This window comes from Falco biarmicus, chromosome 9, assembly GCF_023638135.1.
Source record: "Falco biarmicus isolate bFalBia1 chromosome 9, bFalBia1.pri, whole genome shotgun sequence".
In the NCBI taxonomy this organism is placed as follows: domain Eukaryota; kingdom Metazoa; phylum Chordata; class Aves; order Falconiformes; family Falconidae; genus Falco; species Falco biarmicus.
In genome coordinates, this window is record NC_079296.1 from 20,975,846 (window position 1) to 21,003,716 (window position 27,871).

The 27,871-nt window shown below is 40.3% G+C and overlaps 1 protein-coding gene across 2 annotated transcripts in view; it reads left to right on the forward strand.

Moving 5' to 3' along the window:
• ABLIM1 (actin binding LIM protein 1) overlaps window positions 1-27,871 on the forward strand; it is a 143,657-nt gene that overhangs the window by 16,980 nt on the left and 98,806 nt on the right. For both annotated transcript variants that reach the window (XM_056351185.1, XM_056351186.1), the window contains exon 2: window positions 15,079-15,213. In XM_056351185.1, coding sequence (XP_056207160.1) covers window positions 15,079-15,213 — 135 coding nt within the window. The remainder of the gene's footprint in view (window positions 1-15,078; window positions 15,214-27,871) is intronic.

The following is a 27,871-nucleotide window of genomic DNA, read 5'->3' on the forward strand; positions in this document are numbered from 1 at the left end:
CATTTTCATGTCTCTGACTGTGTACTTATCTATTTCCAATTATGAGCCCTTGTTATCTAGTTACTCGGGTAAATTATTGTCACTCTGTTGCATCCAAGGGCAACTTTCTTTCTTTATAACCTTTAACAGGAAGAAATTCTTATGCATGTCTTGTTATTAATTCTCTTCTGTAATATAAAACCCATACTGAATGATCTGCGTTCTTATTGAGGTTGATGTGTTAATTGTGACCCTGCTAGCCGTGTTCCTGGCTGATGTAAGTGGTGCAGCTTCATTTTTACCTCCATTACTTCACGTAAACTGAGGATTTAGCCCTGATTCTTGATTTCATGACCAGTTGGTAAGAAGACCATCCTAGCATTCACTTGCTAGTCTGTGAAAGCATATCGGGAATCGGCTTTGTACCTGATGAGATCTTGCATTGGATCATACATGGGCAAACCTGTGGAAGTGGATTAGTATCTATTCATGCCAAACTTATACATGCTTGGCTGGATAAAAGGACGAGAGAGGAAGGGTTGAAGATTTTTTGAACTGAGGAAGTGGATACAGAGGCTCTATGATTTCTGTTCTTCACATGTTGATTCTGTTGAAGGGTAGGTGCTGGCACCTACTGGGTACCAAGTTGCTGTAAGTCAGATTGTATTTCCATGTTCTCACAACTGTCTCTGTGGGTATTCAGTTTGTGCTGGCTTTTCCAGTAAACAACAGAGAAGATGTAGTTCACCAAATATTAACAACATTCCCTGTGTAGTTTGGCGTATGGCCTAGTTCAGTCTTGTAGAGAGGTTTAGTTCTCTGTTGTGTTTTCTTCATACTTTTGATAAAGCATGTTACTGATACCCCCTTAAGGTTTTGACCAAGAGGACTGTTTTTATGCTTGCAGTAGCTCCAATCTTGCCTTCTCTTCCATTGGCATATCCCAAGAGCTATGAGCCTCCAAAGCAGCCTTTAGTCTTAACTTTTTCTTTTGTTGCAAATGGAACGGCTTTAGATGGGGTTATTCTTGAAGAGCATGCAAAACATTACCTGCATGTTAATTTAAAGGTGTTCTGTGTCCGGAACACTGTCTCTCCAGTGCTGTGTGTGTTTGCAGTCTGAATGTTTACTCCTAGTGAGAATCAAGAAAATATTGAATAATGGGATTTGGGTCCTGACACTGTCTCAGTGTTATAGTTGTTAATGAAACATAGTCTTGATCTGAACTCATGACTTTGGAACTTTTAACCCCAGGTGACCTGGGAAAGTCTCCAAGTTTGTTGCTTTTGGAGCACATGACAAGATTATGCAATCACACGTTGGCAGGGGGAGGGTTGGGGAGTTTTATTTTCTTTTTGCTTCAGTTTACTTAGTTTTAAATTTAGTTCTGCTTGACAGTTTGCTTTTGGAGTCAGGCATTTGGGGTTTTGTTTTGATTAAGTCAATGTGTTACCTTGTACAAGCCACAGAAGGCATTTTATAAACATACGTAGTAGTATGTGTTAAAAAAAAAAACTCCTCTAGTTAAAGTACTGAAGTATAGAACAGCTCTCTGTTGAGAGACTCTTAAGGTGACCTTGGGGAAGGAATTTGATCTCTCCTTGTGTTAATCTGTAAAATGAGGGTAAGAACATTCCTCTTGTCTGCCTTGATTATTTGAATAGAGGTCTTTGGAGCAGAGTTTCTTTTACTTTGTTTCACAGCTGTGGCAAGGAAATCTTAGCCTTGGAATGTAACTACTTCCACTTGTACAAAAAAAAAATTAAAAAAATATTCCAGTGTTATGTGACTCTTCTATAAACAGCTTATTACTTTCTTAAGACAAAACTACTGTAAAGGAATTAAGTTTTTATTGACAAATTTATGGTGTTGGGTTTTGTGTACTTTCTCTTATTTGTTGTTAATATTAGGTTTCAAATTGCATTTCTAGTGTGCAGCATTGATACCGAGAGAAACAAAAATAACGAAGGAGATGCCAGCTCAGGCACTGCATTTTTGTTGGAGAGTTTATTTTTTTTTTAAATAGCAGTGCTCATAGTTCATATGAGGGTACGAATATTCATATCCAAAGACTCAAGCAAGCACAGTGTGCAGTCCTGCCATGCCTGATGGCTTCCCGTTTCTCAGCAGTGAAATTCCATACATTCCTTGCATCCTAGCTGCACTCCAAAGCCAGCCCTCTGAAGATACGATGGGAGCTATTTTATGTTGAGAAATGGGAGAACTTCTGCTGTTGATCTCACTGGAGGGGAGGGCTTAGTGGTTTTAGTCATTAAATTTGAGACCGCAGAGTTCACGGAGTCAGGCAGCAGCAGAGGCAGTTAAGCTGTTCCTCCATCTGAAACAGTGAGTACTGTGGGTCAACCCCCCCCAGTTTTAAGTAGGGGAGGTTCAATCAATTTGATGTATTGGCAATTAATAAACTTTTAATTACTGATTCAGGTGTTGAAAATAAAAGCAAGCAAACACACACTTGGAGAAACACACCCCACCTTCTCTCTGGACACTTCTTCCCCTTTCTGGTCTCCAGGCCACATGCCACACATTATACTCGACCTTTGTTGAGGTGATGGTGATGCAGGAGTCTGGGGTCAGTGCGTTGTTGTTCCTTTCATTTTATTGCTTCTTTTTTCTTACTCAGTTATTTCGTCATGGGTTTCTCTGCTGGCCCCGGTCCTTTTAGAGTCATACCTGCTCCTGAGTCTTCTCTTTGTCCCTGCTTGGAACAGCTAGTTTGCCTCAGCATTTCTCCTGCCCTGCTGACCCTCCTGGCCTGGCATCATTTTTGTTTCTGTCTTACCCATGCTCTGGTGTCTCACCTGCCCTGGCATAGTCTCCTGTGTCTCCTCTGTTTTTCAGCACCCCTGGTGTTCTGGCATATCTGTATTGCGTCTCCTGTGTGTGTCTCTTTCTTTCAGTGTTTACTGCCCATTTCTATGTATATTTTTTTTGCACAGGTGCTATGTGTTTCTATGGTTCTGTTTTGATGTGCAATGGGTCTATTTTGTCCTTTGCTGAGCTGGTTGGAATGAGCTATGACCAGCACAATGCAGTCCATGTTCACCTCCTACACAAGTCACCGCTGCAGCACCCTTGCTACCAAAGCCCTGCTGATCAAGTTGAATACAAGCGAGCAGACCTGCAAATTATGTAGTTGATTTTCCTGGGCAAAAATTCAAAAGGCAAGCCTTTTAAAGATAGGGTCTTGGCATAGTGAAATTGTGCATGTTTAAAATACATTAAGCTAGGACAAAGAAATTTTTTTCCAGAGGGGAGGTAGAAAGCTTGGTAGGAAAGAACGTGCAAGCCAGGACGATAATTTGGCCTCTGCTGTAGGAGAGTCAGTTCTCTTTGTGGAAAAATTAATGCATACCCGGGGAAAAGACCAAGTTCCACCAATCGAAATATGCTGTGCCCTTTGGGTGGGAGAAGCCAGAGAACAGGATTTCATTGTTTCTGGGGGCAATCCATAACTAATTTAGAAAGGATTATTTATAACAAAGTTGGTTTTCCACCTAGAGAATAGTCAGTATCCCCAAACGGATGATTAATCCTTGCCTTCGTTGAACCTGGATAGCTTTCAGGCTCACTAGGGATCTGGCTGAGGAGAACACTTGGGCATTGTCTTAAGCCTGTTCTGTTCAGCAGAGTATCTTGTTGAGTCTAATTGAATCACTTGGATTTAAAGCTAAGTAAGTGCTTCAGTGTTGTCTCAAAGTTAGACCCTTTTTTGGAGGCTTTGTAATGTTTTTGCAGCAAAATTATGTATTTTATTAATGGCAGGCATTTCACATTGTATGTTAGCTGCATTGCTATGTAAGAGGCAACAAAGAGAGAAATAATAGTGGCTTTTATGTGGGCTTATCATATAGTGCTATAAACCCAGAAATTATAGATGTCTCGCGTAGCTCAGTCATGTAGGTTGTCTGTTATTATGTTCCACACAGACTGGAAAACAGAAGCAGGAGTCTCCTCCAAGGTGCAAAGTAAGAAGTACGTACTAAAATAAGGGTCAAACCAAGTAATGCCAGCTGTTGGGAAGTGAAATGTTTTTTATGCTATATGTGAGCCTAATAGGCAAGGTTCTGTAAACAGTGTCAATGGGATAGCTCCCTAATTCCCAGTGTTGTTAGCACCAGTTCGATATCACAGATGTTAGGATAATCTACATGGCAGTATTTTGGAACTTTGTGTTCAGCATCTAGTACAGAAGCAGCATCTTAAAATGATATCAAATTAAAGAAGTGATCCAAATGTAAATTCAGCCTTGCAGAAGAGTGCAGGTTATCTTTTATTGCTTCTGGGTCAAACAAGAGTCAATACGTGGCTTGTTTGTTCAAAGAAGCAGTTGCATTTGTGGTTGGTATTTTTTCTCTAAAGGCACCTCAAAACAGGATTTGAGGATCTACTTGCTATCCAGCACTTGAAGTGCTAGCCAGACGGACAGGCTATATTCAGGAGTACTGTATTGGTCAGTGCATTCTCCATGATAGTCCCTTTACCATACGGTGTTAAAAGTTCATAGACTTCCAGAGCACACCATTATTTATTGCTGAGATAATATACCTCAAGGAATTGACTTCTACACTGCAAGTGCTCGTAAGGTCTAGGTGCCAACAAGAGCAGTTAACCACAGGGCAGGGCCTTAGATAGTCTGGTTTATCAGCTGTGTACGTGGCAAACTATCCCGGGAGTCAGGAGCCACACGGAGAGTTCTGTTGCTCATGAGTATGGCTGTCTAGTTTAGCTTGAGGCTGTCAGTCCTTAGAAATGCCAGAAGTGAGGGCAGTACTGAATGCTGGGTATTTATAAGATAGGTCCTTGGTTGAAGGAGAGAGTCTAAGTGTGGGGGATAGAGCTTCCATGGTTTAAAAGCAATGGCTGAGGACAGCTCTCTGTGAGGGTCTTGTGCAAAACCCTTGGTGAGATTGCTGGTAGTAACTGAGGGGAGATTTTACTGCAGAATCTGTTTCAAAAGATCTTTATGACACACCTGTTTCTGTGCAGGCTTTCCCTTAGTTTTCATACACACATCAAACTGCAGTGATGGTACGTCATTATGAAGATACCAAAAGGTACTTGGGAGACCGCTGTCTTAAGTAGGCCAGTGGTCCTCTTCAGATAATCTTAGGGTAAACAATGGGAGAATTAGCTTTTAAAATTAGCATTTTTATATTGATTTATCTCAAAAGGGAATTTAATTCCTTTTACTGTATGGAATGTTTCTGGCAGCCTCAAAAAAGGAAGCATAGGGGAACTCAGCTGGAGTTTGTTGCTGCTGACTGAAATCCCCACACAGGTTGCTGTTAAGGTAGTGAAGAGGCCTGTTTGACATTTGAGTGTTGTTATGGGTAACCACCACTCATCAATAAGCCAGAATTTCCATGCTGTCTGGAAAAATCAATTGCTTTTTCTGCTAACTTCAGCGACTTGCTTTCATACAGCCTTGAGGATCCTTGAGGATTTGCAATGAATAATGTGACACTTATTTTATTCATTGGTTTGAGTAAGATTTTGATGTGGACGTGACATCAAGTGATGTGTATGAGCTGGTTGCTCAGAGTACTCTTAGGAGCCCCTGTCCTATGTTAGGAAAAAAACCAAACCAACCCCCAAAATACTCTCTTGGAATAATGACTGGATCTTCATGTGTGTGGTGGGTGCATTGAAGGCATAACTCAAAATTATTTTACCACTTACAAGGCTGATAAACAGTTCCTACATGTTACAGGCTTGTAGATGTTGGGTGTGAAATGTACACTTAGCATGGTCCTCCGACCCTTCAGAAGGAGTTTTGAAGGGTGAATTGATTATCTTGAAATACTCTCCCTTAGTAAGTCAGTTGTGTAAGTAATTAAGAGAGATCTTTTGTGGGAGTGATGAAGATTAATAAGGGTGTTCTCAGAACATTAGATAAAGCAGTCTGGGTTCACTATCTTTTTATCACCCAATTTGTATCATGATCTGTTTCGTGAAAAATTACTCTGTACTAATGTAGAAGTATGGCAGACTAAATTCACTCCATGCCTCTTCCCTTTGATTTGCTAACCACTAATCAGTAATCCATCTGTTAACAATCGTGTTGAGTAATGCAGTTTTTGATTCAAAGACTGGCTTTGCTTAGTCCCATTTGTTTCAACATCATCTGTTTCACAGCATGTCTTAGCTTGCTGCATACTTCATTGCAAGATGAGTGACTTTTTGTTACTGAAAATAGCTTTAAAACTGCCTCTTGCTTTTCCTGTTCGAGTTTAAAACTACTCCTGATCATACTCAGTTGACAAGCTGTTCATGACTCTTCTTTGAAAGGTTTATAATTTCTTAAACGGTAATTGTCATATAAGATATGTCCTGTAACAAATATAAATGGAATAGTTTTGTCAAGTCATTTTGTTTCTGCAGTATAGATGATGCTATAGAATGTGCCTTTGTTCACCTACCAAGTGACCAAAGGCAAGCATGTGTGGACAGACATGGTGGAAGTTGTTCCTCAGCAAATGAAAGCTAGTACTGCTGCTGTTTTAGACAAACTCTTCTAAATAGGCTCTGATACTTTTGTGTGGAGAACAGCATCAGTAATACTGCTACAGTTTAACTGAACCATAGAGCTGAGTTAGCAATTAGGTACGTTTGTACAGGAGAAACTGAGAAATTGCTCAGGCTCACAGTGGGTTTGAAGCAAGAGTAGAATATCATCCCAGAGTGCCTAGGAAGTCAGGCATAAGTGTCTGCTGAAAATCGGTGAGATTTATGCTTTGTCACAGAGAAACTGAAAATTGCACACTAAAGCTATAGAATATCAGAATCTGTGGTATGATCATCAGAGCGTCTGGATAAGGTTATAACACTAAGTAAATGCTACCAAATTTTCTCTCAATCACTATTGAAAGCATGGCAAACTGCATCCATCAAGCACATTTATTTTAATCACAGAACAAACACAGATTTATTGTAGCACACAGAGTTTCTATGTATGTTGTAGAAGGTGATCACTTTTCAGAGAGGGTCAAGCACATGCTGGTGTTAAATATTTTGCTTAATACTGAGCCTTTCATGTGCATAAATCTTGGTAGGTCTGTGAGGCCTTAAGCCCTGATCTTGCAGGCTGTTCTGTGGGGAATTAATTGCAGCATCAAAGCTCTAGATAACAGATAAGGGATGGGAAGAAAAAGGGAAAATACAGAGAAAATAAGCATGTTTGCAGTTGTGTTCTGAAACTATGAAACAAATATGATTTTTTTCCCTGCTGTATTTTAAAGCTCATTATTTCCTAGTCTTTTTGCATGTTTGTATGTATGTGGCACAAAGCTTTTTATTTTTGTGTGTAAGTAACGTAGGAGTCTTCTCACTTTTGATTTCAAGTTACAGTAGTTAGTATTTTGAGTTATTACCTGGCATATGTGTCTCTAAATTTTTTTATTTAATTCTCTTAGCTGTATCAGCTCAATCCATGTGTTATGCATGCTTACAAATATTTAGAAAAGTATTTAAGTACTGGCTTTCTTACTTAAAAATAATATGTTTCATCTTTTCTTTTTGGAATTTGATTTCTGCTATTGAAATCTTTGCATCCTATTTTCATGCAGATTAAGTTTGATATCTTTACTTACAGTGTTTTCTAAAATGTTTTTCTTATGAACTATCCTAACCTATCATGCTAGTTTAACTAGTTAAACCTGTTAAAGTCTTTGTAGCTTACTTTTGCTTTTAAAGAATCTGTTTCTCAGGGTAGCAGTGTACCTCATTTCTAGGCTGGACATGTGCCTCTGTTTAGTGTTTTTTGAAACTTTCAGTTGCTACAGTACCTGCCAAGGGGTGTGTGGGCTGGTGTGGAGAGAATTGATATAGATCTTGTAGTCACCCCCACATCTGGCCATGAGATGCTGTTCTGAGGGCAGATGCTTCTAGTGTACTGAAAAACTGAGGCTGAGAAGCATATGTTATGGTGATAGTTGAATAGGATACATGAGAAAAATATCAGGTTTTCTTAGGTCTTCTCTTTGTTAAATAAGTAAAGAACAAGACCAGAGACAGAGGAGTAGGGGATTACCAGTACTTCTTTCTGAATCTAAACCAGAAAGACATGGGCTATGCTATCCACCTTTACATGACTTTCTCACATAATCCAGCCGTCTTTCCTGTGCTGCCCTACTTGCCAAACTCTTAACTTTCATCGCACCAACACCCCAAAACCCCCGAATCTGAGTTAACGTGGGGGAGAGCTGCTGGTGCTTTGCCCTGTCAGTGTGAATGCATTGACCAGCTAGTATGCTCTCACATACGAGTCTTCTCACAATCTATGACCATCAGTAGGGCACTGCCTGTTACAGTGCTGGAAGAGATACTGTCCCCCTGTGTTCTGATTGCTACTGTGGTCCTGTTTGCATCTGCTGTTTTTAGCAGCAGGCTAATTGTATGGGCAAAATAACAATGCTTTTATGAAAAATACCAGAAAACATGTAAAAAAATTATGGCAAGTAACTACAAGCATAAAAATTTTTTTCTGCCTTTTTTTAAAAATAGCTACTCTGGTTATATGTAGATAGAGAAAATAGTTTTAAGACACATTAGCACACTGTAGGAGTAATGCACATAAATTTACAGGAAGAGAGTTTTAAAATAATTCTTCAGATATGATTTGAATGGCAATACTATGAGCAAGCTACAGTCTAGGATTTTGGCTTAGGCTTTTTCATACATGTGTAGGCATGCAGTTCACCAGTAGTATCTCTTTATGGGAGTACCTCCTTCCGGGATATCCTGGCATTCCTGAAGATCCCTGTCTGATACCTGTGGCTAGTGACTGCAGTGGCTTCTTATCTGTCCCTTACAGCTGGGAGGTTCGATTTCAGTCTTAGTCGCTGTTTGGTCACCTTAGCTGATAGGATTCTTACAGATTTAAGATTCAAGAACTGAGTCTGCAGATAAGCAAAACGACACTGTGTTTTTCATCCCTTCTTTTTGATAGGTATTTCAGTAAGTCCTCAAGGCTTCACTGTGCTGGGCTTTCATGAAAGAGGAATTCCTCAGAGAGTCTACAGGCTATAGACAGACAGGCTTTACAAACCCGAAGATATAGATATTTACCTCTGTGAGAAACACAAAGGACGGGGCAAAATTACTACTCCTGTCTTCACAAAGAGAATGCAGAGAAGTGATAAGCCAGATCTGGTTCTTGAACTTGATTCTCTGGTGTCTCTCTCACAACTTTCATCCCAGAACAGCTTTTTTTGTAGCTCGTTTTGCTGTGCCCAGTGCCTACCTGTCCCAAGCAAGTGACTGCCCAGCTGGAGTAACAGTACAGCTGTTTAATAGCAGCTGAGATTGAGGGAATTTTTATTTTGAAACCTTCAAGTTTTGAACTTCAAATCCTGTAAATTTAAGAAATGATGGCCTCCAAAGCCTTATCAGGTACTAAAGAGAGGGCAGAGAACACTGCTGCCTGTAGAAAGATATGGTTGCATTTACTGCCTTGGTAATCTCTAGCACAGTCATCTTGCCTTCATTCCTGAAAGCAGAAAGGAATGAGGAAATTTAAAACAGGCTAGCAAAAAACTATGCAATAGTTTCACACCATTAAATCTTTGCTATATTTTTCATTCTTAATAGTTCAGTCTTCAGCCAAGAAAACACAACAGCCAATTGAAAGTTGGCATTTCAGAGCATCCTGTTTGTATTAGGCCACTCTTAAGGTATAAAGGACATGGCTGTGAAATCCTGAGAGTCCCCTTGCCCACGTTGCGATGAGCACAGCATGTTCTTAGCGCTCTGCAAAAAAAGCCCATAGGTTGTGGAGCTAAAAATAGAAATTGTATATCCTAGCATAAAGTTTGAAGTTACACCTGCTACAACATGGTTAGAGTTGACTGAGCATAACTCCAGTTTTATTTGTGGAGGTAGACATGCAAAGGTGAAAACGACAGAAATTAACTTTTAAGAGAACAATAGCCCATATCCTCCTCCTGTTTAAATTTAGAGGAAGCTGCTTTTTACTTCTGTTTAGAGCAGAACTGAACCCAGCATGTTTTGCTGTGACCTCTGCTTTGCAGCATACACATAGCAAGGCATTTCCCAGAAGCTTCTGTCTGACTTCCAATAAAAAGCTGAAGTATTTTCTGGGTTGCAGCAGAGACATGGAGTCTTGCCAGCAAGAATCTGCAGCTAAGAGTCATTTAGCTTGAGTCTTTGGTTTCCTAACAGTTCTGTGTTCAGGGAGAAAATCATCAATAAAGGAAGCTGCAGTGTTTATTTCCATTGTTTTCTTTTACTCAGCAACTGTTACTTTTCAGGTAGTTGCTGTAATTTCCATTTCAGCAGGGTTTGGTACGAGTACCGAGGTCCTTTTTCTGGCTGACACAGCAAAATACATAATTGCTATTAAAACTTTGTACAATGATCTGCTCTATATAAAGCACTACTGACAGGACAGTTTTAAACTTTCCACAGCAAATTAATACCTTCATTTTGCTCAGAAAGTGCCATTGATTTCTCATAACAACATAAAGTTGTTACTTGTCTTTTCCATCTTTTTCTTTTTAATGGTTTCTTTGCAGATCTGGGAATATTTTGAGATGTTTTGATAAAATACACTAACGAGCATGCTCAAGCTGGTAGAGTTGCTTTGAATTTACATCAATATAATGCAGTTGCTAAATGTAATGAAATCAACATTGCATGATTCACAAGGGAGTGTAGGGAATGACAGAAATTGCGGTGTATGTCTAATAGAGTGATGTTAGCGCAAAGCAATACTCTAGTGACAAAGATGGTCTTCCTCGTAGAAGAAGCTGCTGTTGATTTTTTATTCTTTTCTTTTTTTGCCCTCTGAATTAAACAATGTAATCCAGACTTGCTAGTTATCCTAGTCAGTGTACGTGTTACTCTGGGTAAACTGGGTATTTAATGGGGCATTGATTTGTCTTCTTGGAAGCCCAAATGAGCTTAAGAAAAATGTTAATTATTCATTAGTTATTCATTTAAGCTGGTCTTACAAGCAAGAGTGGAAATCTCAACATAGCTTGTCTTGAAAAGTTCTTCTGTGTGTATCTCTGACCAGAGATTTTTTTTGTTAATAAAGAAAAAAAAAAAAGGTCTTCAGGCAATGCCCAGCAGCATTGGAAGTTAAAACTGTTATAAAGCAACCTGAAAATTCGGAAAAATTTTATTGATGATCTCTTGCAATTAGTCTCTGTAAAATTGTGAAGACTATGACAGCTTAGACTTCTCTAGGTACTTTAGCTTTCATAGTTAATCTTGAAAAATGCTGAAGGAATAAAAATAAGACTAAATAGTAAAAAAATTGTTGCATCTGTTTGAGCCGTGTGCCTGCTTCCAGCATCTGTTTGTCCCAGTGTAGACGCTGCACAAGTTTCACCAGAGCCAGTTAAAAAACTGGTTTAGTTAGTAGCCTAGGTACTTTGGATCTAGTTTCAAACAAATGTCATTCCATCCATTGTTTTAGTAGGTGTTTGCACCTTGCCGATGTGGGCTAGACCAATAGATAAATTGTGTTTAATCTTACACAAAAGGATTGATGCACCTTGTTAGGCTGGTTGGGTTATACTGATAGAAAATCACATCTTGACTTAATCTGACATATGTGTAGACAAGAATCTGTTCACATCAGTATACTGGAAATGGTAAATACTTGACTTGTGTTTATGTTACATTACCCATGCAGCAAGTATGCGCCTTATGATAGGAAGAAAATTGAACCCCAGTACTGAACTAAGAATGTATTTCTCTGATAGCATCTCTCAGAAAGCTGTTAATTAATGTTTTTTTAATTTATTTTAATTTGGAAGATAGTTGCAGTGTTAATATATTTGGATTTGACACTTCATTAAAGGCAACACAGCTGTTCAAGTCAGTGTTTGTCCACTCATGCACTTTCCAATAAATGCTGCTTCCAGAAATATGGCAGATGTGGTATATGTGACAATCAGAACTGACTTATGTCTTGGGTGCTTAGGCGACTCTTTCCATCCCAGTGACTGGGAACCTTGTCATCTGTATTTATTCTCACAGTAGGGTGAGGCTGACAGTGCTGATAAAACCTGGTTTACAGTCAGGGACAGTTAAAACACAGAGAAACTAAAACATTCAGATAACCTAATTTTAAACTGATAGGTTACAGGCTCAATCTGAACTTAAGTGTCTGATTTTAGAGTTAAGGGCATGCCATCATGCCATCCAAAGAGCCTAGATATCTGCTGTGGAGCAGGGGTTGGAATCTAGGTTATCCAGATCCTAAACTGTTGTCACTAATTGTACTGGCTGGAGTCTGATAAAGAGTTGCCTTATTGCACCATTGCTGCTAGTGCATGATGCCTGAGTGTATGTCCTCGAGCATGCCGTTGATGTGGAGAGGGCTGGTGCAGGCAGAGTCCAAAATATTTACTGTCTCAAGATATGAAATCCCTGTCAGGAGGTGAACCTAGCTTCTAGCTCAGTTTTCAGACCCAGAGCAGCTCACAATTTACATGTCTAGGCCAGCTGGACTTCAGTCAGAAACATTTAAATAAGGTGCTTATAAAGGTATTTCTCTTTCTTTCTTTACTTCTGTGTTCTGTCCTTACTTTATAGTTCTAAAGGGTCACCTCTGCCACTGAGAAGCCTTGTGGTTGTTGCATGTATCTAGAGGAAAAAGCTTACAAGCAATTCTTTGCAGGAGAGCAAAAGTCAATTACTTAGTCTTGACCTACAGTGCCAAACTGAGGCCAGTAAGACAAGCACCTTCATTAGCTTCACTTAAAGAGATCAATCTGGAAACAGCAACTAGCAGTATTTGTATTCATTTACGTGGCTGTAACGGCAAAACTGGAAAGAAGTTGTATCACTGGACCAGTCTTAAAAACATTTATTTACTGTCTAGTAAAGGGCAAAACCATATATTTCACATCTATACCAGATCTGGATTCTGGCATGCAGAATACGTTAGGGTCTCCTCCACATGTGAGTTTGAGAAAGCAGAATGTGGAAGGTACAGATTTCACACTGCAGCATGTAAATCCTAGGGAGCATTTGCCCAAATCCTTGATCCAGTTCCTCATTTGAGCAATTTTGAAAGTCTGTTCTGTTACCTTTTCTTCAGTTGGCATCAGGCCCATCTCAGGCTGTCTGGATCTGAGAAGGAATTTTCCTTGTAATAATTTAATTTACTAGCGCTTGTCTCTGTTTGTTTCTGATTTTCTCTTTCTTTCTCATTGCATAAACTATGTGTTTCCTTGGCTACAAGTTAATAGTTAATAGTCTTGTTTGGAAGAATAACTTCCACTCCAGAAATACTATTGCATTGCAGACCGTAAGATGAGGTTCACTCAAGGCAAGGCATTCACTGGGCTTTTATTTAAATAGAGCTGCTAACTGAAATACTGGGTTTTGTCAGCTGCATGCTGTTTGCCAGTATGGGCTGAATAACTGCTTAAGGGAAATAGTTGAAATGAGGTTACCAGAGGAGGAGGTATTTAAAACTTTGAGTAGAAGAATTACCTTGAAAACTGAGGTGGGGGGGTGAAGAACAAAACAGCAGCTGCCATGCCAGCTTGGCGGGACTTAGAGCAGAAATTATTGCTTGGAATATGTGTTATCCTCTATTCCTGGTGCTGTTGCTCCCCTGATCACAATTTGGGCTTTTTTATTATTAATCTTGAATTTATATAATGCAGAATGATAGCAGCATTTCTTCACAAAGGCATTTATAAAGGAGGGTAATATAGAAGGGACTTCATCAAGCAATGGGGCTTTTTCGCTAGAAATTCATTGAAGAAGAGGAGGAAATTGGTGCAGTAAATAAGAGCAAGGCATCTGTTGCATTGCTACATAAACAGTAACTGAAAAAAACCCTAGAATCCTGGCTGGGGAGATGTTAGGAATTGATCAGGAAAGGAAAAGAGCTCCACAAAACACTGAGATAAAATAATGAAGATGATTTCCAATGACAGTGTGATGTAGGTCTATCAGCACTCAGTCCTTTGCAGGACAGGAAAGACAGGACAGGAATGGTATAAAGCCAGAGGCATGGGTAGAGAGGTGAGTTTTCTCTGAAATGTTCTGATGAGCATCACTATTTTGAGAACAATATTACAAGGAGGGCAACTTTCTACTGATAGAATGGCATGTGGGAGGGACATCTGAAGGAATATCGTTTTGTTTGGGAACATTCTGGGAAATGCTTTCTACTTCAAACAGTACAGTTGATACTCAATCTTGCTCTAGCTTACACCCGTGCATTTCTGTTGGGGCCCCAAGCTGCCACAAGACACAGCTGAAGAGAAAGTTAAACATTTTTTTACAGAAGCCAAATGTGAAACAATAAAACTTTTATTGCAACAGTGAAATACATAGTAAAGCTGACACAAAGCTTTCCTGTTCCTATCCAAGCTCTGCTCGGGGCTGTGGAATAGCTGATCAATTACCAGTACCTGGAATTTTGTCTCTGTGACTATATTGCAGATGCTTTGGTCATTTCTGTCTGCTCATGTTTCTTATTTGCATGCAGAAAGTTGTTTCTGCTAGAATTAATGGGAGTAGAAACAAGTAACATTGGCTTCTTTTCAGATGTGCTTTCCCTGTGTTAGGTATGTGCTGTGTCAAAATGGAGATGTTTGTAGTTTATGTTTAATATAGTAATTTGCATGCGAAGTCAGGCTGCCTGGGTTCATCTGGTTTCCTAAAACATGATTTGGAATTGCTTTCCTTTCAATCTTTTTGCTTGGATTGTATTCTTTCTTGGATTAAAATAGCCTGGTTCTTGTTGACTTGTGTGTTCATTGAATGGTTTGCACACACTCATGCTCTCGGAAAGAAAAACTTAGGCATTCTGAAACACTTTGTGGCACTGAAACTGGGGAGGGAGTTTTTCCTCATCTTTCCATGGCAGCCTCAGTGGAAAGCAGTAGCAGTTGATGTGAGTGGCTTAAACTACTGATTTTTGAAAAGGCTATATTTTTTTTTTTAAAAAAAGGTGCCTTTTTACATGAGTGTAAACTGTGAACAAATACATTGTATCATGATGAAAAGCATGTGAGAACAGAGATTTAGGCACAGGAGGAAACATTCTTTGTGTTTGGGTTTAAATCATACTTTTTTGTTTTACAGTGGCCCATCCTCAGGAGCCCCACCACCCCTCTGAGAAGCTGGTCATCCACTGCCATAAATGTGGTGAGCCATGTAAAGGTGAAGTACTCCGTGTTCAGGCCAGACACTTTCACATCAAATGCTTCACCTGCAAAGGTAAGACCTTGATATTCATCTGTTAGAAATCAGTCATTTTGAGCAAATGTAATGTACCTTGAACCAGTGATGAGAGGTCGCGCTTCCTGCCATCGGCCAGTTACAGGATATTCTCCTTGTTCAATATCTGAGGGATTTGTGGTTGGGGAGGGGAAAGAACAGGGGTGAAACGGCTGACTTGCACATGTACAAGCAGCAAGGTGATTGGTACCACACAGAAAAAAATAAATATGCAAACATTTATAATTTAATTGTATGAGACATTTGATTTTATTGGGAGGGGATAAATTGCCTCTACTTAGAAGACTCAAAATAGCACATTCTGCTCTGAATACTTAAGTGTTCATTCTTTTTCTTTTCAACTGTTCTCTGGGTGCAAGCTACACAATAGATAATTATACCTGAAAAAGATTTAAAAAAAGTCTTTGTTCTTTTTAATATTATTTCCAATGTTATTTTCTTCATACAACTCTATGTAGACAGTCAGTTTCCTATATTCCCAAATAGCGAATTAGTCCTAATTAGAATCTTGCTGCTTTGGTGAATTTTTTTTCTGTTTATTTGGGAAACAATGGAACAACACTAAACATCCAAGATGAAGAGCTTTATGGAGAGTCACAAAACATAGGAAAAAGAAAGTATAGCCCTAGCATCTACCCAGAAATCCAGTGTAAATACTTGACTTGGTTTCAGATGTTGTGTTGTATATATTTCCTGTTGTTTCCACATACGGGGTGAGTGTATGTTTAGATTGTGTAGTGTGATGGAGTGAAAAGGAATATAGTGTAAGTATTCTTAAGAAAATTCTGTCTTTTTATAGTTTTTGTTTTAAGTGCTTTTTCAAGGATTTGGATAAATCTAGATTTTTTTTTTTTTAACTGTTAATAGCAACTGTAGAGGAATTATAGAATGAAGGCAGGTTAATTAACATTAATAATATACAGCTGTGGGCTGGCTTCAGGTTGGTGGGTTGGCTGACATGGATAATGTACGGCTGGTTCCTGCTAAGTACTTAAATAGCTCTAAGAAGAATAGGAGAGGAGTACCAGATGAAGAGACACCTGAAAGGAGGAGAGGGACATCCCCCCCCCCCCCCCCCCCCCCGATGTAGGAGAGACTAGAAGGGGGCCTGGGTGAGGAGAGGCTGGCTGGAAGAGGAGCCCAGAGAAGGAAGACCTGGGATGCAGCAGAGGCAAGAAGCAGCGTGGACTGGCCTGAAGAGGATGAAGAAACAGCACGGACAGTAGATGAACTTTGAAAACCTTCTGGAGGATTGGTGGCTGTGCCAGGGCAAGGGAACTACTTATTGAAGTTAACCTGGTATGGGATGGTAAAAGCCCTGCTGCAGCTGGCTAGTTTTGATAGTGCTGTGACAAGCAACCATTGCCTTTCATTGCAGCTGATAATGAAAAATAAGCTCCTTTTAACTAATTACTGAAAGTAAGTACCTGCATTCAAAAAAAACCCAACCCACCAGAAAGCCCTTCTGATGGATACTCCATGGGAGGGAAGCATGCAGGGCGGTCATTGAGGGATGTGCTCTGGGGTGAGGGGGAGCCTTAGCCACGCGCTGGAGAAGAGGTGCTGTCAGTGAGCGAGCAGTGCAGAGGATCGTTGCAAAAGGGGCAGGAGCAGGAGACAAGGTTTATCTATAGCAGCTGCGCTGACACCTCAGAAAAAGCTGAGCTTTTAAGCTGAGCGGCCAAAAAAAATTTGTTTGCATTTCTTGTGATTGGATTTTGCCTAAGTTCAAGAAATAGCAGTGCGTGCACTCTTGTGCACACTGTATATGTGTGTGTATCTATACATACTTGTGTGTATAATTATATGCACATATACGTGCACATGCTTGCTGGGGCCCTCCATTTTTCTGGGCCTCCTCTTTCTCTGTGAAATAATTCTCCTCTTTCTCCTCCACCTCTCACAGGGTCTCCGTTCTCTGGGCCTCCCCTCCCACATGCTGGGATTCTCGGGGCATCCCGCTCTTTTGGGCTTCTGCTCCCTGTATGCCTCCCCGACTCCTGAGGTCTCCACCTCCATGGGACTTTATCCTCTGAGCCTCCAACTGCTTCAGGCCTCCCTCCTTTTGGGGCTCCCATTCGCTTGGTCTCCCTGACTCACTGGGCCTCCCTCTCCATGGGCTGGGATTTTCTGGGGCTCCCACTTTTATGGAGGCCTCCCCATTTTTTTGGTGCCTCATTCTCCTGGGAGCTCCACTTGTGAGCATCCCACTCGCTCCTGGCCTTGTTGACTCCCTTGTCCTCAGCCTCGAAGAGCTTTAAGTCTCTGAGCCTCCCAGTTTTTTGGGAGGCCTCCAACAATTTTGGGCCACCCCGACAAGACTCCTCTGTGTTGAGCCTCCCACCTTTTTATTGGCTTCCTGTGGTTTCAGGCATCCTAATCTTTTGGGGCTCTGCTTACCCCTCCCCAACCCCTGGGCCTCGCACACACACTCATGGGTCTCCCACTGTGAGTCTCCCCTCCCACTGGGGCTCTCCCTCTGTGGGCTGCTGTTCCCTGCGCCTTTTGGCCTGGGCCTCAGAACTGCATGGACCTGCATGAGCCTCTCCCAGTCTCTGCCCCTCACTGGGCCTCCACTCTGAGCCTTGTCCGCAAATACGAGTATCTCTGTATTTCTATATATATATATTGCTCTACATATCTGTATTTGTATTTGCCTAAAAGCTGTTGGGAAGCTGCGTGGCAGGCAGCTGGGTTCATGGCAGAGCTTTGCCTCCTGTCAGCAACTGTTCTGCAAAGGGGTTCTAAGGCTTTGGGTTGTGGAGCTGCTTTGGGAATGGGGAGAGCCCTGCCCTGTCCTCAGGGCACGGAGCTGAGGGGCTGCCAGCAACTCCAGCTCATGCCACTGAGCCCTCTGTGACCACATCAAGGACTCGCTGTGGTGGGTTTTTTTTGGTTTTGTGGGGTTTTTTTTGTTTTAATAAAAAAGAGGTTTAGCAAAGCATTAAATAACTGTAAAACTAATCTTTGTGAAATCATCACCTTTTGAAGGTGGGTGTTCTGAAGCAGGAGGCAATCCTGACTCCATACGGTTTCTATTTAATGGACAACACAGGGTTGGCTGAACTAAGTAACCATGGTGATGAAAGGTGGTAATACGGAGAAGTATACAGGCCCATGAGGAACAGGGGAAGGGTTGCTTCTGTAGGACCAGTGTCTGCTGCATTAAGTCTTAGCACAGCATAGGATAGATACAATGAAAGGGCTTCAGGCTTGAGGTTAACATGGCAGAGCTGGTGGGGAGCGTTAGAAAAGATGCTGGAGTAAATCAGAGTGACTGAGTAACTGAAGCAGAGTAGCAGAATCTATACTACAGAGTCTCTTACTTTAAACCTAAGTTATCTTTTCTGAAAGTCCCTATGTAGCATGTATACTGCACATTCAGACTTTGAAAAGTGCCTTGAGCCCAGTCCCTGACTTTCAGTTATATTTTTTGTGTTCCAAATGTGGATGGAATAGTATGGTATAATTCTGTTCTGTTGTTTTCTAAATAAATGGGATATAACAAAAATTAGAAAAATCACTTATTTGTGTACTGAAAAATGAATGACTAGAATCTAAGAAATTGTGTGTTTGCGCTACCTGTGATTTTTAGTTAAATACAGCTTGACAGCTCAAAAAATACTTAACTTTCTCCTGGATATTGATGTTTTTCATCTGTGTCAAAATGGAGTGGTATCAGCCCATCATGGAAGGCAGAGCAGGGCACTATCTGCACTATTTCTGAAATGCTTGTCTTTCTGTATTATAGTTGCAGTATTTCAAACAGAATTTGATATATAATCCCTAAGCAGTTCAAAACCAGCAACAAGTTATTTCTTTCTGCCCATAGTGAGTAGTGGTTTCAATTTAAGGAAGATGCTGGATTAGGCTATTTCCAGCAGCAGACCAGCTGAGACACTTTGAGTCGTGAAGGAGAATTCAGGCCAGGCAGCAAACAGAGTGCCTAGGACCTCCCGATAAAGCAGGGGGCAGGTGAAACAGGGCTCTTGAGTTCTGCTGGATACAGGTTCATCTTGCTTTTTTGGGGGGTCTAATTTCTTTTTTCACTTTTTAGTTATACACTGCTTTTGTGACTATTCTGTTGCAAGGCTTGTTTACTAGGATACTTCTCCCTGCCCGCCCCCCCCCCCCCCCCCCCCCAACACAGGCAATATCTGAACTCATTGTGGCTTCCATTTATGAAGATATTTCCAAGATGATGACAGTTTACTATTCAGTGATAGTATTGACCTCATGACTGCTTGCATCATGAAGATCACTAGAGAAAGGAGACCTATAGAAATATATCTTTTTGGTGGAAATGAAGCTATGATTTTTATTATTAGTTTGTTAGGGAAACTTTGAGCTTGTGGAAGGTGACTGGTTGCATGTGTTTGCTTAATTGTTTAGGAGGGGGAGAGATGACAGCGTGGCTTCTGCCTGTTTGTAGTATCTATAAATCCCAGTTTGAACTGAGAGGGCCAGTGCTGAATCTTCTCTTGCTGTTCATTCAGTCTGTGCCTTATTAGTTGGGTTTGCCAGCAAGGGAGTGTCATCTTTTCTGTGTTCATTTGTCTTGCACTGGGAGAAAGGAAAGCGGTGTATATGGGAGCTTGCTCCAAGTCCTGTTTTGAATCTTATACCTGGGCTGCAGAGCTTCTTTATTGTTGGCCTCTCATATTTAAGTGAATGCAGTTTTTGTTTAAAACATACAGTTATTTAGTTAAATTGCATGTTGTCTGACCATATGGTTCATACAAGTGGGACACAGCTGTTCAAGTGGGTTTTTTTCCTCTTAATCTAATGGGGTTTTAATTTGACATGACTGTGACTCTACAGGAGGTGGAGTTAGACCCCCTCAGTTTATACAGTATGTTGTTAGCTAGAGGAAACAGCTGATACTGGTACCAGAACGTATCAGCTGCATCTACAGGTGGCTTGGTTGACTTTCTCCTTTCTGTATACTAAAGTTTGCTCGAGACTTCAACTTGTACATCTACAGTGTGAAAGACTTAAACAAGCTCATTCTTGCCTGACTATCATACCTGCTGAAAACATTTTAAGCTTTTACCCATAGACTTAGTCTGGTAGTCTGGTGAAGATGTGGAAAAGATCCATTTCCTCATAAAGCTGTCACACTAGTTAATAGTTAATATAGTTGTATAATAGCAGTATGTATAATAATATAGCATGTATAATAATGAAAGCCCCCATTCAGTGTGAACCTGTTCTAACTTTGCTCTGTATGAGATTCCTTTCTTTGGTTTTTTTTATTGCTGTCCATGCTCTCAGCTTTGTGTTTACATCATGCTGTTAAGTGTATTTGATATGATCATAATCCTGCTTCCCTAGGTTATGTCAGAAATGCATAGGCACTCCATGATTGCTTGGCATGTGTGTCAATGGTGCTGTTGCACTGCAGGAACACGGTGACTTAAGCGTCCAAGCTGCATCAGCCAGCGTAGGACATGCTTGTGTGTCATGTAATACGATCAGTCATCTTCCCCTGTAGTTTGGTGCTCTGTCCATCTCTGGAATCTTTCTCAGAACAGGATAACTGCTTTCTGACAAAGATGGCAAGTAAAACCTCCACTGATTGACGTGTTTCTGTACCCTCATGATAAGTTGCAGCTATCTGTTACTCCCTGCCTGTTAAGAAGCAAATGTATACAGCTGCTTTGTCCTATGCCTGGCAAGGCTGGCTAGTTCTATTTGTGACTCCAGATAAGAGCTGATTAAAAACCAAAGAGGTGAAAATGATGTGGCCTGTCCCAGAGAAGGTGAGCTTTGTCTGGCCTCCTGATAGGCAAAGAATCTCAGGCAGTCAGCAGCTGACTGGGAGCTGCAGTTAACAGGGGAAAGATGGAAAGAGGAGGGATAAGAGACACTGAGGGAGTGAAGCTCCAGCAGCACTGTTTAGAGCAGCTGTCTTGGGCTGGTTTATAACAAAGTCATTTACCTTGCTAAGGCGTGACACTTGCGTGTTACAAGTTTCATTGCATTCTGTATTACCTCCTGTTGTAATACCCAAGTCTTAATTTCTGTCTTAGCAGGAGTACACTACTCTTACCATACCAAATTGTTATTGGTTACCAGGCAATGGAAGCAGCAGGCTGAGAGGAGAGGGGGTTAGAGGAGTACGTTGGAGGGAGAACAGGCTGAGATGGAGACCTCATTGGTTTACTTTTTGTCTTTAATAAGCATTAACATTAACAAGAATTCATTAGTAGCTTATAAAGAAATAAAAAGTTTTTCTTGTAAGCCTCTATGTACATGAATAACTTATCTGGGAAAACGAAGATTGCAGTGTCTGTTATGTATGCAAATGTATGCGGGATCAGGCCCTGAATTATGATGTGCATGAGCAGAGGTTTTAAAATCTCTATTTAAATTGTGATCTGATACAAATGATAATTTCCCATCATTTTCAGTTGATTAAAGTTCGTTTTACCCTGCTGCATGTACTAGGAGAGGAAACTTTGAGGCTAGCAAAATTGCTGTAATAAGATTTTATTATTAAGCCTGTGAATCATCTTCTGGGTTAGAGGGAAATGCTGGTTTCAATGCAGTGTATTGCTTAACAGAACAAGCTTTGAGTTTCATAGTAACAATGTAAAAGTTTACATAGCTTGATTTTGGTACATGTAGAGATTGGTTGCATTATTTTAAGACGGTAAAGTAGTATTTGTAGTAGGAGTATTTCAAAGATTCAATGTCCCTGTTCTTGATGTTGAATATAAATTGGAAAACGTAGTTAGCATCCATATGGTAGCCTAAACTAAAATAAAAAAAAATCTCATAAATAACAGTCCTACCATGAGAATATGGATGGTGTCCTAAAGTTTTCTAGTCCTCACTATGTGGTATAAATGTCTGTAATTTTATTAGGCTATGTCAGGTGGAAATGTTTTACTGTGTATGAATGTTTTACATGCTATAGTGATACCAGATACCAAAAGGCAATTACCAGCTAATAGTCTTGCTAATTATAAGGCAAAGCCAAGTATTGGCATACAGGAAACATTCCACAAACCTGGAGTATCCCACAGAGAATAAATGTTTAACTTACATTAAAACATTGTTATAAATCAGCATAAAGCAGTTTCTTAATTGTGGAACAAATGTGCTAGTTTTCCTCTTTTGAGTTCGATGCCTTTCAAGCTTGTTTAGGAACGCCCCCATCTATAGGTATTTCCAGAATCCTCTGTGATATGTTTAGGTTCCAGGCACAAGTCTGTTTCTTTTATGCGGTAACTTTTGTGAGGCTACATTAACTGTAGTTCAGTGAGCTTGACATGGAAGGGGGAGGGTTCCTAAGTTTAGATTTTGAGATGCTCGCTAATCTTTGACTTTGAACTGGATCTTCCTCCCTTGAAGGACTGGGCAGAAGTTAGGGTCATGTAAGCAGACACTGTATCAACAGGCTGGAATGTGTTTTAAATCACTAGTTCTTTGACCTTTGATCTGTCATCAGATTCCTTCGATGGTGGCAGGAGGAGGCTGTTAACTGGCTGCTGGGTAGTTAGTGCTATTAATAGTTTGGTGTCAGTGGATGTAAAGTTTAAATATGAGGACATTCTTGTAGTAGATATCCAGTGTAGTGTTTGAAAAGACCTCTGCATTTCCACAAATATTTCTGAAACAAAGATGGATCTGTGGACACGGTAACATAACTGGTGGATAGAATGTGCTCCTTTCTGAGCATCTGGAAATTATACAAGGTCCCTTGAAGCTCTGGATCACTGAACCAAAGAGCCTTCTTTATCTAAAAGCTCTCCAGGCTTATAATTCTCTTTCAGTACACGATGGTTCTGCTTGCCAGCTTGTGAACTCCCTTTTCAGCTTGGTTATTGAAACAGCCCTTAACATCATCAAGTCTTTTGATTTTTCTCAGGTGTTTGTATTTTCATTTTTTTCCTAAACCTGAGTGTCTCAGCTTTCATTTAACGAAAAGGGCATTTCTAGTCATTAAAATGTAAAACATTGAAAAAATATGAGCCTGAAAAGCTCTAACAGCAGAATACAAATAAAAAGGACAGAAGTGTTACAGTATCCTGGTTTGGATGGTCAATTCAGGACTTTGGGAATCTGACTCAAGATCTTGAAGGACTGCAACTATGCATCCTTCATCCATGGTAGAAGGTCCCATGGAAGGGAGTAAGGAAGAGGTTTTAAGGGTGACAATGGAAGAGAAGTACTTGTTGCTGAAGAGATTAGTAAACAAATCAAGTGAAAAAGCAAAAAGGGGGGCATAGTGTTTATCTGTATGCACAGGTGGACCTCATGAGGGCCAGCAAGAACATGTTTAAGGCAGCAATCAAGTTTGAACAGTTTAGAAAATCCAGGGAGCAATGGATTCTGCCCTTCCTGGGAAGCTAACGGAGGTTAAAATCTCTGCCATGACAGGAAATGGGATTCAGTTGTGAATTCATGCATTCAGGTAGCTTGGTAGGAAAACAAGCCTCAGTGGCAGCTGGGAGAGTAACTGCCATTTCTGTATCTGCATTTCTCAGCTGCTGTGTCTGGAAGGCTGTTCTTTTTCTTGCAGCGATTTTTATGTGTATTTCATTTCAGGTTCAGGTAAGGGCCTGGGAAGTTTGCTCTCAGATAGGCTGTTTTCCTGCAGAACAACCGTAACCCTCCCATAACCTGTAAGCAGCAGGGAGAGCTCTGTCTCATTAGTGCAATTTGGGATGTAGCCTTTGGGATAGCAATGGGCTGTTTCAGGACTGCAGCAGATTTTAAACTATATCCAATGTGTTGGCAGTGAAAGCTACCAGTCATCCTCCACACTTGTGGAAAACAGTCTCTGTGAGAATTCCTTGAGGGATCCCTTGCTCCCTGCTGAAGAAGCAACGGTGAGTGATGTGACTGTGAACTTTGATAGTAGGGCTCAGACTATACTTATAGTTCTACCTCACACTGTTCTCGGATCCTCTGACCCTTTTCTGCCCTTCCATTTGTTTTCAGTAGCAATGTCCTATTGTATTCAGGCCTTTTTTTCCAAATTATTTTTTCAATTTTCATATAAAACACTGAATTGTTAATTTTTGGTTTAGGTGTTTACAGGAAAAAAATCCCAAGCAGTTTCATCCCATTCTGAAATGGATCCTTGTTTTGCTCTTGGAGTTTTAATGTTATTAGTGACATGATCTTCGTTCATTTGAGCCTGAGGTCTCTTTCAGTGACCAAGCACTTGACAGGAAATGAAATTAATTGCACTACTTGGCTGATCTTGATGAATGCTGACAGATGTCATGTCAGATTTTAACAAGCTACTGGATCCCTTTTGAAAGTAGAGGGTCAGCAGGATGCTTTACAGGTGCTTGATGAGTGGGGCAGAGCATCCTTACGAGAATATGGAAGGTTGCTTAAGTTTGTTGTCAATCCTTCCTTTGTCTGGCTTAGGTAAGGTTTGGGTTTGTTCTATTCTTAAACCCTTGGTTTGCTTATTTATAGTCTTTTTTAGAGAGATCTCTCATCTTGATAATTACATCCAAGCTATCCCAGGCTAAACTTTGATATTTTTCCACTAATTGCATTTTCTTCAAGGTTCATTTCCCACAGACTCATAAATGACTTTGATCTCCACCTATTGCTTGGCTTAATGTGAAAGGTGTTTTAAATGGTTGAATGATTCTTGAATACCTTCATGGATGTTTCAGCTGGGAAGCTGTCACATTGCTACATTGGATACAGCTGTTGTTTGCTTGCTATTTAAGCTCAGGTATTAGCTATTGTCTGTTAGATTGCTGGAAAGACTGAAATGCATGTCAGGTGTGGACATGGAAGTTTTCCTGTGCAGTATTGTTTGTATCTCCAGTATTGAGGAGAAAACCAAAGCAAGCTGACCTTGCAGGACTAAAGGCAGTGTCATGGCATTGATTGGGAAGTTAAGGCAAAACTCTGAGCTTATCCAGAACTCGGTCATCACTAGGGATTTCAGTTGAGTGAATGCTTGCACTAAATGTTTGGAGGTTTTGCTCAAGTATCCCACTGAGAATTACATGTCATAATGACAGTGGCACTCATAGTCTTGCAGGCAGGATGTTTGAAATGGACAGTCAAGGTTTTTCAAGGGAAGAGGAGAAGGGCCTGGCTGGAGGCCAAGGAATGCTTCTCATGGGGATCCCAGACCAGTTTAAGAGAAGGGGAGAAATGCAGTCTCATCTTTTGCTCAGGAGGTATTTTAGCTGCTAGACCTTTCTTCCAGCTGGTGACTAGATAATGAAGCAGATTTTAACATCACCTGTATTTGTTCCATGTACATAAAGCTCTTTTGACTTCCCAGGGTTGTTTCTGAAGTCAGTCTGTTGAAAAGAGAAGAGATTCCAAAGCCACTGGGAATGCTGGACACCGTTCCAAACAGCTTGGATCAAAATGCATAGTCTCATCAGTGTATGGCAAAAAACCCCCTCCAGTAACAGGAATGTAACAGTTACTAGGATCTCAGTTACAGCTTTGGCAAAAAGCTGTATGCTATTTCTTAATGGTGCCTTGTGCACCATCTTTCTGCAATGATAGCACTGCAGCATGGTTTCTGAGATTTACCATTCTCATGGGGTTTTCTGATGATACTTTGTCATTCATTCATTCATTAACTTATTCCTTCAATAAAAGTGTTGAGAAGAGGAATAAAACAAAGGCAGAGAAAGACTTAGTTTATTTGAAATGTGGAAACTTTAAACTTTAATGAGAACGTGAACCTTGCTGTCATCAATACAGGATTTGTTAAGCTCTAAGGCAAAAAAAACACCCAACAAAAAACCAACCCAGATTTTTCCTGTATATTTGTTTAGATGTAGGTGATAAACTGAAACATTGCCAAATTCCTTTCTGCCTTCAAACAAGAAGTCCATTATGTCCTAAGGAATAAACGTTAGATGAATATTATCCTGCTTGAGAACAGCCCCATTATTCTATGAAACTTAAAAATACAAGAAAGAAATAAAACCCCAACAGGAAATTGAATTTGCACCTTATTTAATGCATGGTGACAAAGCAGATCATTAGACTTCTCTTAATGAATAGCATTCACGTCTGCAAAGTGATATGCTGTAGTCATAGAGTTTGCTTGTGTGGTTTTGTTTCTTCAGTGTTGAAGTCATTTTTACTTAACATCAACGTTGAGTTATTTTACTAAGGGCCTGTTTTTTCAGCTCACTGACAATAACCCTATGGAAATCCTACATAATGCTCAGTAGGATCAAATCCTCTTCCATTTTGAAAAAATCTGACCTCTTCATTTTCATCGTCTCTGTTAAAGCTTGGAAGTGACTTAGCTTAAGAATAGTCCTGGTGCCTTGGAGATCACAGGCAACTGGGTAGCTCTTGAGCATCTGTATTTTGTCATAATAGCCCAGGCTTGCATACACAGACCTTGTAGCTTTGAGAGCTGACAGCAGCATCGACAGTATCTCTGATCTTTTTGTGTTCCAAGGTTGCATAACAGTAGCTCCAGAGAGGAGTTCAAGAGAGAAAAAGCTAGCAGGTTGGTGTTTTCCATGCAGTGGGAGGCAGAACGCTATTCCAGGTTATTCCATTCACAAGATAGGCGGGATCGTCTGTTTGGAATATGAAATTCTTTGATATACAGACTGAGAAAAAAGCTGAGTTCTTTCAGGAGCTGTTGAAGATTATGGTTTTCTTTTTTCATTTAAAGAAAAAAGCTGATTTTTTAATTTTTTTTTTTTTTTTGTCCCTACACTTGTGGTACCTCAGGGAATAGAAATGCTCCCCAGTGTCTCCTGTTGCAGAAGTTCTGGTCATGTAAAACAATCTCTTCCATCCTATTGAGCAGGAAGAGTCTTGAGGAAATGTTATTCTCCTGTAGAACTATTTCCATGTGATGTATGTTTACAGAATACCTCTTGCTTTTTGCATTCTCAAACATGGTTTTTGCATTGCTATTGGCTCCACAAAGTAATTCTTTCAAAGTTGTTTTCCCCAGCAGTATAGGAAAAAACAGAACACAAATTGATGTTTCCTATAAACTGTCATCATTTTGGTATTAATTTTTCTTTGATGACATGATACTTGTATTGCAGCAATTGCCTAGATCGCCCTATTAGGATTTATTGTACATATGTAGTTATCACAGCTGGTCTAGCTTTATAATAAAAATAATCAAAATTCATCCATCTTTTTCTGTGGTATTTCTACAGTGGTCATAAATATCTGTGCTAAGGCAATATGTTTAAACTTGAGGGAATTTGTTGTCATATCCACGACTTATGCACAGTTGCAAAAAAGGAGGGGAAAAAAAGCTGTTAAAATCCCTTCCTTGTTTGCACATGGCATTGTACACCAAGTGTGGATACAGTCATGTTCATCCTTTCTGATTTTGATCTCTGACTCAAAGTGAAAGCAGCCGACTGGAACAGCATTTTTCCAACCATGGGTGTTAACAGTCTGGGTGACCCTTATTTTGCCCATGTAGCTTAAAGCTGTGATTAGTGATAGGAACACATGTACTAAATTGACTGCAAAAATCCGTTGTAATGTGAGGTTGCCAGGACTTGTCTTTAATTCTTGCAGATTGGTGTGTGCTTCCTGCTGTGAGTATGCCAAAGATGATGAATCTGCTGGTGGTTCACATCAGAAGCAGTTCTGCTTGTGTCTGAATTCATGATTGCCAGCACGAGAGAATTTAACT